At 37.8% G+C, this 11,350-nt stretch overlaps 1 protein-coding gene across 1 annotated transcript in view; it reads left to right on the top strand.

Annotated features, from left to right (window-relative positions):
• Positions 1-3,595: 3,595 nt before the first annotated feature.
• The window catches only part of LOC139709865 (solute carrier organic anion transporter family member 4A1-like), a 12,872-nt gene continuing 5,117 nt past the window's right edge, over positions 3,596-11,350 (top strand). The window contains exons 1-7 of the mRNA XM_071621824.1: positions 3,596-3,793; positions 5,938-6,246; positions 7,031-7,229; positions 7,858-7,957; positions 8,429-8,550; positions 9,374-9,634; positions 10,426-10,621. Coding sequence (XP_071477925.1) covers positions 3,599-3,793; positions 5,938-6,246; positions 7,031-7,229; positions 7,858-7,957; positions 8,429-8,550; positions 9,374-9,634; positions 10,426-10,621 — 1,382 coding nt within the window. The 5' untranslated portion in view covers positions 3,596-3,598. The remainder of the gene's footprint in view (positions 3,794-5,937; positions 6,247-7,030; positions 7,230-7,857; positions 7,958-8,428; positions 8,551-9,373; positions 9,635-10,425; positions 10,622-11,350) is intronic.

The raw sequence follows: 11,350 nt of genomic DNA, 5'->3' as shown, positions 1-11,350 counted from the left end.
GGACACATTATTACTATTCGTTTTTTCTCTCTTTCATTTCTTCTTATATTCTAGCGTCTCGTCACACTTTTATGACTCTTTTTTCTATCCTCTCACTTAATTTCAGCAAAATGATAATCTTCATCGTTATCCAACATGTCATACATAATGTGTATGCTAATGTTTTTATCAGTTATTCATTTTCCGTGTATGCTTAGGCAACACGAACGTGAGAAATGTATATAATTACAATGATATGATAAGAACGGAAACGATTCGAACTCTTTACTCAGCTTTGTGTACTGGATGTTACAGATCTTGCGGAGAGTTCAGAAAAAAAGAGAGTAGGGCCTAATTACAAGTGTATAGATATACAGTTGCAATATTATTCGAGAAACCTTACAAATTGACAAGTTAAGTTTTACATCAATTCTCCATGTTTACTTATTTTTCATCTGTTCTTCTTTTCATTATTTTCAAAACAGTGTATATAGGCGTTATTGAAATTGATAATGATAATGGTCTTGATGTTATTATCATTATTATTATTATCATTATTATTATTATTATTATTATTATTATTATTATTATCATTATGATTATGATTATTATTATTATTATCATTATGATTATGATTATGATTATTATTATTATCACTATTGTTATCATTATTATCATTATCATCATCATTCTTATCATTATTATTATCATTATTATTATTATTATTATTATTATTATTATTATTATTATCATTATGATTATGATTATTATTATTATTATCATTATGATTATGATTATGATTATTATTATTATCACTATTGTTATCATTATTATCATTATCATCATCATTCTTATCATTATTATTATCATGATGATCATAGCAGCAGTAATCATAATAATCATTTTCATCGTTCATTGTGTCAGTAAGCACCTTTGTCATTTTGTCAGTTTATTCATTCCAGCTTTCCCTCAAAGTTCTGTAAAGTTTGTTAACAGCTGTCACAGAACTTACCGCACCAAAATCAATTTGCACGTGACCATGAATTCTTAGCCATGGACTTTGCCTTGCTATACGACCGCCCCCGACAAACGCCCTCACTGTTTCGGGGTATTAAAGTTCTGAAATAATGCAACTGCGGAGTTATGCTTCCTAAAAGGACCTTTGGTTAGGCTTACAATGTATGACCTACTTCTTGCATTCATTAATTCCCCGTCATGATTGTTTGTGTTCAGCTTTCAGCATTCATCGTGTCCGCAGTTGGGAGCAGTATTATCTTAGACCTCAACCCGTACCCAGTTTACCCCTTGATTTGGAGTGGTCTTCCGAAGCATGACTGAGCTACACAGGTAAGCTGTAACTTGCAGTGCATGTGTAGCAGACTCTGCTTATAGAAATTCATTTGGTAGGCAATGTTTTCGTTCCATCAAACAGGTTTTTACGCTTGGACCCGCGACTGGTGTAATGTTGTAAAGTATTAGTAAAAAATACCAGGACTTCAATGTCAGAGATGTCGTAGGATATTAGTACACGCGATTCATGCAGGTCAATTATACACACAGGGACAGTAATACATACACAAATTCCTGCATGATAAAATAGGGCCTACTTAGATAATACCACTTGACGGACATTATACCAATAAGATAAAACAATGAAATAATTGAAGGGGTCGGTGCAATATAGTGCTAACCCACACAATAGTCATTTTGAGATAATCGCTGTTGAATGTTTGGAAAGTCCATGCATTGTACATTAATAAAACATGAATGCATGCATTTTAACAATCTTATTGGTTGAATTCTGATATGATATTTTCACGGATGTTAGAGTGAAGGATAAGGATTATGAAAATGCATGTAACTCAATTTTTACAAAAGTGTGGGTTAGCACTATATTGCACCGACCCCTTCAATTATGCGTTACAGTTGTATGTACATATTTGTATATAGAAGATTGGTAAAAAGAGTATATAGCGTTATCCCCTATCATCTAAACGACGTGGAATTTGTACTGCCAACACATACAATAGTGACGGTGTATACAGAGTGCTATAACTGATGTACACATGTAAGTGTATTTCATACGATTCGGCAGTTTTCAATGCAGGGGTCAAAGCTGTTACTGCACAATGGCAAGATACCAAACAATAATTTCTCTTCGAACTTTCTGCCTTGTTAAGCCCGCTCCGACCTTTAGACAATAAATAAGCTTATTCAGTATACAGATATTTCAGTTGCGGTGATCTTTTGACTTACAATGCCATGGTGCGTATATCGCCTATATAGCCCTATCCCGTTGCCTCCATAAAAGAATAATTCTCTATGAAATATTTTTTCTTCGAACTTTCTGTCGAGTTAAGTGCGCCTAGACCTTTGCAGACAATAAATCATATTTTGATATGCTTATCAGATATACAGATATTTCAGTTGCGGTGATCTTTTGACTTTATGCCATCCCTCATGTATTGTCTAGCCCTAACCCGTTGCCTCCGTGAAAGAATAATTCTCTCTGAAATCAACGTTTTATGTGCTGTTCACGCGGCTCCCGTAAGGAATATTGGTTAAACAGGTTCGAATGAAATTGCAATTGGAGCTAAAGTCCATCGAACAAAGACACAAGAAGTCTTGTTTTATCACATGGTAATGTGCTTCTCTTATCTAAGAAAAATCAGTATCTGGTGTCGAAATGTTTGCTCATGCAACACTATACATTTATTTGATTAGTTTCAATTCACCCCTCGACTGTGAAAGAAGTGGTTTGATGACTGGAGGCATGTACAGTGTGTTCCTCTTCCCCTTATTAGAATCGTGAAAGTCACCTACCATTTACTATCACAGTCACGCAGCCACTTACTTTAAATGTATAATATCATTCATTTAGAATTTACACCGGCACTGCCTCACTTCCGCTCACACCACACATTCTCGCATAAATCTTTACTGATAAAAGTGATTTCACCTAAAACCATACATGTATGTCCCACCATTATAATACCTGCATACATACACACACACACACACACACACACACACATATAAATTATCATCGTATACAAATGACTGCCTTTCCCTTTTGAGTATAATCATGTAAGGATAAGTTTCCATAAAAAAGTCATAATATTATAGAGATTATTCTTTTCATTCCTTAATGGATCCCAAACCAGCTTCAATTGTGCCTATGATGGAGGTCACCTACATTTTTTTTTCTCTCATTCTATCTCTTACTTACAATCATAGTCACTATTATCATATTAATTATGTTATGAAATTAAGTGCAGTGTTAACCTTTAGGGCTGGTGACTGATATTATACGGAATTCACAATCCCTTATCATATACATTATTTGCGTCTTCATCTTTCGCTGCATAAATTTTGTATGTTTTTGTTACTACATATCTGAAGGGAAACAGAATAATGAAATAGAAATTAGACCGTGGTGATTATGACAGTTGGTAATATAAAGTACATCGATTCCAGCCAAACCATGAATGCGGTGTGACGTCACAGCGGCACATTGAAATTTGCATGAGCTCAATCACCATCAGCATTTTGTGTGTGTGTGTGTGTATGTGTCCGCCATTTCAATCTTGCAGGTGAGATCTGTCCGTTGGGGACAGCAATGGCGGACGACACCAACGGGGAACCTCTGGCGGACGAATTCCAGCCTCTCCTGCACGATCAGGAAAAGCTCCTCTTGACGTCGTCGTCCAAGTCGACGACGACCAAGGATCAGGTGGACGATGCCAATGGCGACACGGAGGAGCGAGGGGAGAGGAGGTACGGTTGGTTTTCCTTCCGTCCGTCCTGCCTTCAGGTGAGATTTTTGGACTTTAATAGCTTCACATGGGCCACTTACTAACGAGCAAACTTTCACAGAGCCAACGGCTCTAACTTCCCTCCAAAGCACTAGGCATCGAGTATTTTGATATTGCATAAATAAGTAAGTAAGTAAATGAATAAATAAATAAATAGATAAATAAATAAATAAATAAACGAACAGGGAAGTAAATAAATGAATAACTAAATAAATACAAATGTAAACGAAATTAAAGGACAGAAAGGGAGAGCAAGGTTGGAGCGCATGACTATAGATGGTAAGAGGGGATATATGTATGTAGCTTCAAAGGAGTGTCGAAATTAACCTTTTGCTCACTGGAATGGGGTGCTCAACAATAACCAATGTGTGGACGATCACTCTCTCTCTCTCTAAGATGTAATGAGTTAAGTGTCAAACTCGTGTCATAACGAGAAAGTCTTTAATCGAAGTCATAAATCTACTTCTTTAGCTTCGTAAGATGTTTCAGATCCAAATCAAATCGCGTATATATTATGTGATTTTGCGTTCATGCTTTCCAATGGAATCATTTTAGTCAGAATCGCCGATCATAAACACACCTTTTTTTGTGCGTTCTGAAACGACGATTTGAAACGGCGTCTATATCAAAATGAGGAAGGACGCAACCTTGTTTTACAAACCGCGTTTTACACTAATCACGTTTCAAAACGCTGATTCTGGCCCGAAAAGTGGAAGCATAAACCCAGCCTGGTCTATCCCGTCAACAGATATATTCAACCTCCCATGACTCCAGGATAATCTCTCAGCTACCCGTTCCCCCTCATACTAATTCTATTCTATCATTACATCTTCCAATCCCAATGCCTTCAACAGCTTGAGGTACCGCGATTTTGTCTGGTTTGACAATGTACGGGTTGCTGGATTTCTAAGAGAAGGTGCTCAAATCGCCTCTCAATAGCATCGGATTACATTGCCGGATTTTGTGAAACTACAACGTAGCTGTAAGATTAGTCCTTTAATACTATTATTGGCGTGTCACTGGACCCCATGGAAGACCAGCTAAGTGTAGCTGAATATGGGCTATCCAGCCATCTTCACAGATGGAAAATGAACAACAACAACAACAACAACAACTGTCTCGAAACGGCGGGTTTTTTATAAGTCTTCCCCACTCGTGCACCAGTACGCAGTTAGCGACGGTTCAACAATAACCCTGAATCTGAAACCATCGAAGCAAGATATCATCCTCTTATGTAATCAAATATGTAGCAATTTCGCTTAAATTCGATAATTATGAATGTTCTTTCACTGCAACGTAAAGAGACAGTTCAAGCGCTGTTCATGGAATTATTGTTCATTGCAACACTGTGTGTCTCACTATTTCGTTTATCTCGAATGACCTCTATTTTCTTATGCGCAAAACGCAACTCCGAATGAAACTGCCTTTTTCAGATTTGATTGTCAGCCCGGCAGACATGTGTGTCGTAAAAGTGGGAATTTAGGCAATTATTATTTACAAAATAATACACAAACCCAAGAACTCCCAATATATTCTCTATCGATGAAGAAAGTGTACTTGATGTATATTGTATCATAAACTTATAAATCTTATAAACTTATAAACTCATAAATCTTATTGAAAAGACATTCTCTTGATTTTGATCAAAAGTGTTGTATTTCTGATTTATAGGGGTAATTTTCGCCGCAGTTTTGTTTCTGATTTTATCTCAAGTAATGGGGTTCGGAGTATAGAAATTATCGTTGGAGCCAGGAAGGTTATAGGTGTACAAATAAAATTACAGTTTTACCCTTTCCGAAATGGGATATGACCAACAGTCATTGTGGTCCAAGCACATTTAGCTTTGTCTGGTTAAAGGGGAAATCCAGACCAAAAATAGGTTAGTCTTACAAGAAAGAGTAAAATATTACGAGTTGAACGGTAAATTTTTGTTCGAAATCGGGTGAAAAATAAGGAAGTTATGACATTTTGAAGTTTCTCTAAATTTTCAGGAAACAGTTCGTCAGGTCAATATGAATATGCAAATGGCAAAGAGAGCATGTCATTCCCTCACAACTAAACATCAAAATGGGTTACAAGTTATCGTTTTTGTCTCTCCCCATGCTCTTGTCTGCTTTATATCGTTTTTGCTGTGGCCGAATAGTTCTGGAATAATCCGAAAGGGGTGCTGTTTTGGCTATGCGGACTGGCGGTGATCCAGAGCTACGTGACCAGCGGGCTTGTCTTCACCGACACGACCACGCTGGAGCAGCGCTTTGGTCTTCCCAGCGTGCAAAGCGGTTTCCTGGCCTCCTGCTACGACCTCGCCCTCCTGGTCGTCATCCTCTTCGTAACCTACTTCGGCGAGAGGGGCAACAAGCCTCTGTGGCTCGGCAACGGTGCGCTCATCTTCGCTCTCGGCTCCCTCACCTTCGCTCTGCCGCAGTTTATCGCCGGCCTCTATCAGCCCTCAGTAAGTCGCCGTATTTATGGCAACCCCAAAGAAGCTTATGTTGCTTTGGGAGAATTGCTAGTTTTTATGTGACGCATTTCACACTTGTAAAATATCTCAGTGCGCTTTACGGACTATTATCATAATAGCATTCTATAGTATAGGATAATGATAGTATAACAGTATACGGATAATAATATCTATCACTTATTAGTTGCATTTCGCAAGGTCCAATAATGGGGTAGTGATCTGTTCGGTTTTTTAGTCGAGTTCTACTTGGTACAGAATGTACCTTAATGCTTATAGAGTGTCTATTTGCCTCAGAGGGGAGAAGAAGAAGATGATGAAGAAGATGAAGAAGAGGAAGAAGAAAAAGGAGAAGAAGAAGAAGAAGAAGAAGAAGAAGAAAGAAGAAGAAGAAGAAAGAAGAAGAAGAAGAAGAAAGAAGATGAAGAAGAAGAAAGAAAAAGAAGAAGAAGAAAGAAGAAGAAGAAGAAGAAAAGAAAAAACAAAGAAAAATAAGGAAAACAAGAAGAAGGGAAGATAAACATGGTCACATTAATATTTTGCAAATATATTATGAGAATTCAATCTATTTTTCCTTTATCATCTTTATTGCATTTTGCGACACAATATTCATCCATTTATGCAACTAAGACAAGTGACTCACATGTCACACGAATAAAAAAGAAAAGAATTCAACAATAAACCGACTCCGCATCAAATCTGCTTCTACTGTATAGACTGGTGCTTAATTAAAATACAGAAGAATTTAAAATATTCCTCTTGTGCAAACTATTCCCAGACGTTGATTCCCGATGTGTGTGATTTGGAGAGCAACTACACGGATACTTGTAGCGCCGATAGTACCTCGTCCGACTCGTACTACTGGGTCTTCGTACTCGCCCAGTGTCTTCACGGCATCGGGGCGGCGCCCATCTACACACTGGGCGTGACGTATTTAGATGAGAGCGTTGCTCCCAGCGAGTCTTCCATCTATCTTGGTAAGAAAGGGGGGGGGGGGAGGGGGGGGGGGGGGGGGGGGAGGGGGAACTTATACCTCTGTGGCCAGACTGTATCAATCGATGCAACAATATTTCATCTATTTCAAAATTCTCCACAGACATCCACAGACTATGAAACGACGGAAACTTGAAATGTCACCATATCCAAAGTGAGGTCCACCCTGAAAATAAAAACAAAACGTATAGTTTACGAACAAATGGCGATTAAATTGTAGCTATTCTATTTTCTTTCTACAAGACACATAAAATAGCATAAATACATAATAGAAACCAAGCCTAAATGACCAGTCATACGTCGGTTAGTCGTTATACCTGTGTTCCAAAGTGGTAGGCTTATCTGTGTTTATTTCATGCCGAATGAGAGTTCTTGCAAACCTAAGTGAAAGTAATAGTAAAAATCTATATATCTATCATCGATAATCTATATCTATGATCTTTCTAGTATTTTATTGGCGATTTGATGAACATTTTCCCCGTACGCGGATCTTCGTGTATCTTGTCTGTATTGCACCGGTTTGTTTTCCATGGCCAGGATCAGTTTGATAGACATTTGAATGACAATTAACATCATAATAATATTATATTTACCCATTTTATGTACACGTAGGTATCATACAGACGTGTTCTATAATCGGTCCGGCTCTAGGATATCTCCTGGGTGCGTATTTTCTCTCCATATACGTGGATCCTGGCGTCAATCCAGAAAGGTAATTATGATTATAGATATTCATTGTTATGAATTATGGTGTCATCTATATGGAAAGTAAGCTGTGGTAGAACAGAAAATAATGTTCCACCTTCTTACCCCACAAGAAGTTTACGGCCTTTGGGTCTTCTTCAATCATCAAGTAAATTCTGTAACTTTTCAATGTATGTTTTATATTAGTGCCAGCTGCAAGTTTATGTCACTATGTACATAAACTATAAGTGATATGATGTTCAGAATTGTTAAAGATCATTCGTTATTTCTTTGATGGCATTATCTATACTGTCTTGCTATGTCATTATTGCTTACTGTCAATAGATATAATTTCGTGACTTATCAAATTAGACCAATTCTACAGCATGTCACCATCCTTAAACAGTCATCCCAACAACAACAAAAAATCGTCGTTATCTTGTCTCTAATGCCTATACCATTTCCTATCCTGGTTGCCATGGTTACCCACCCTCCAAAGTCTCGGCCTCACCCCAGACAGTCCCCTGTGGGTAGGGGCGTGGTGGATCGGCTTTCTCACCAGTGCTTCCTTGGCTCTTATCGTCGCCATTCCGCTCCTGGGCTTCCCCAAGTACCTTCCAGGTAAACCACTTTTTTTTTTTTTCCCGCAAGCGTGTGATCTGAGTAATTGCAAGTGATTGACAAATGATATTGCCCTTCATCGACGTAACTCAGCATTCATTATTCAACTTGGTTTTTTTTTTTAAAGTTTCAACTTTCGAATGAGATTTTATTTCCATGAGCATATCTTATTGATACAAGTTCAAGGGAAAAAATACAATGTATACAACATTGTTTTAGCTGTAATTATGGTTTAGAAAAACAAATGATCGTTATATAAACGTACTTGGGTTGAACCCGAACCAACGATTTCCTAATTACTAGACAGGTGTCATATCCACCAGACTACCGAGCTTTCACCCATCAGCCAGTGATGATTCTAATCATTACAGCTGCGGCGGTATTATACTGCGTATCTATTCACATTAATGAATTCTTGCGTTCAGCTTTTTTTTTTGCAACTTATTGATGATTTACCTTACGTCGATGAAGGGCAATTTGTCAGCCAGTAGCAACAAATACAACTTGGAAGAGCAACATGTCAGTCAGTTGCAGCAAATACAACTCAAGAATTAATTGATTTCAATAATTGGAGTTAATTTACTCTTAAGATCTGGCAAACTGAACTCTTCCGGGTATAGCAAAGTTAAATAATCCCCATTTATGTATGTGAATAAAAATATACAGATATGATTATGTACAGCCTGTATAGATATGCATTTGTGGAAAATACGTCCTTATCTATTCATTTTAATTTTGTTTGCTTGGGTGGGTTTTTTTTAAAATTGTGTTTTCATCTATTTTTTGTTTGTTTGTTTATTTATTTTATTGAACTGCAACACAGATGCCAAAAATATAGACGGGCACCTTGATAGGGATCAGTGCCAAAAGGGATCAAATTTCGAGGCTCGTGCGGACGATCTGGCCGGCACGACCCGAGACATACCGCGGGCCACGCGGATCTTGGTCACCAACGCGCCGTTCATGCTGCTGAACTGTTCGGCTGCCTGCGAGTGGTTCATCATCAGCTGCCTGGCAGCCTTCGGGCCGAAGTTCTTCGAGTCGCAGTTCGGCATCTCGTCGAGCGCGGCGGCCTTTGAAGCAGGTGCAGCTATTATACGTCGCGATCCCACTTTAATCGATGTGGCTGCCGCCATGCCTGTTGCCCATTCGCTGTCATCATCATTCTTAATATTACTGCTAATTATAGTTGGTGTTGTTGAATGTCATAACGCGGTTATGATTATGACATTTATAATAATTTCATTATTGATAACAACTTTGATGATTATAATCATTTACGATTACCTTTATATTTTTTCCTATCTTAGTCAACTTCAACATATTTGAGATTGAAGTTGCTGCAAAGAAAATCAAAGAAAAAGATAAAAAATATATGTTATGATTTTGATAATACCTTTGGAAATATTTCTTGATGTATATAGCAAGTACAGCAACATAAAGAGCACCAATATTTTCTGTGTTTGATGCCGACCTTAATTTGAAAAAAGGAGAAACGTTTAACATATTATTTATCTGTTTAAGCATTCAATTTTGTATGTAATCATACCGTCCCCTCTAGTAAGAAGCAAAATACTCTCTATCTCGAATAGGACATAAAAATAATAAAGGCAACGTGTGTGGGAGAGTCACAACTCATGCACGTAAAAGATCCCGCTTCATTCATTCACCGTAAAGAGCAGGGTCCATAAACCGGTGGAGTGGTCCCACCTCACATCCATCTGGACCCCATGGAAGACCAGTTAGTGTAGCTGAGTCAGGGCTATCCAGCCATCTTCTCAGATGGAAAAATGAAAGGACGAAACAAACGACAGATCAAGTAATATACACTAAGACTTAGGTGACGCTTTACTGTGTTTGTTTTCTCTCTGACAGGTGTGATCGTCATTCCGTCTAGCTGCGTCGGAACGCTAGTGGGCGCTATTATCGTACTGTTCTTCAAGCTCAAGTTTCGCGGAATGATAAAATTCTGCCTGGGTTGTTTGGTCATTTCACTGGCCTGTATGCCGATCTTCGTATTGAGTTGTCCAGACCCCGATATGGCCGGCGCAACGGTGCAATATGTAAACACGTACGTCATTCATGCACATCAGCGTTTGAGTGTTCGTTTCGTTGCGTTCATTTTCTGTTTCACCCTAAAACAATAACAAGTAAAATGTCGTAAACGTAAACATGCGAACTTCATACATGACATACAGATGTCACTTCATTATACACCGAGGCTGTTCTCTTAAGGACGGGCAAGAAAATTACTATGCACCCTCGCTAGCTATGTTTAGTTCATGGGAAATGTTATGTTTACATTTCCGATGTTTACACTACCGTTACAGTAGACTGCAAGTCCAGACTTTTTTTTTAAATTCCAGTCAGATACAGATGCTGTTTCTATATCTACACTTGTATTTAATTCCTCTTAGTGTTCGCTTTCAGCATTGGTGTGAAAGCCTCTTTAGAATTGAAGCATGAACTTTAGAGTTATAGATTTTTTTTTCTGTGGCGAAAGAAGTAATACAAAAATGAATAGATGAAGACTGCATTTCATGTACTGTATCTGCAGAGCCTGAACAGTTGGACACCAACATAACCAGCTCAGCAAAACAAACTTCCTTCTACCTAAAATAAAAAGATAGATAGATAAATAGAGAGAGAGAGAGAGAGAGAGAGAGAGAGAGAGATAAATGAATGAATGAATGAATGAATGAATAAGTAAATGAATGAATAAATAAATAAATAAATAAATAAACAAATAAAAAGATAAATACACAAATGAAGAGTTTTATTGCAAAATGAGCTTAGTGAC

The sequence above is a fragment of the Diadema antillarum genome, unplaced genomic scaffold (assembly GCF_040938485.1).
Source record: "Diadema antillarum isolate AM-2024a unplaced genomic scaffold, OU_Dant_1.0 seq00001476_RagTag, whole genome shotgun sequence".
In the NCBI taxonomy this organism is placed as follows: Eukaryota; Metazoa; Echinodermata; class Echinoidea; order Diadematoida; family Diadematidae; genus Diadema; species Diadema antillarum.
Note: the sequence above shows the minus strand (reverse complement) of the source record. Positions and strands in the feature narration are given on the sequence as shown.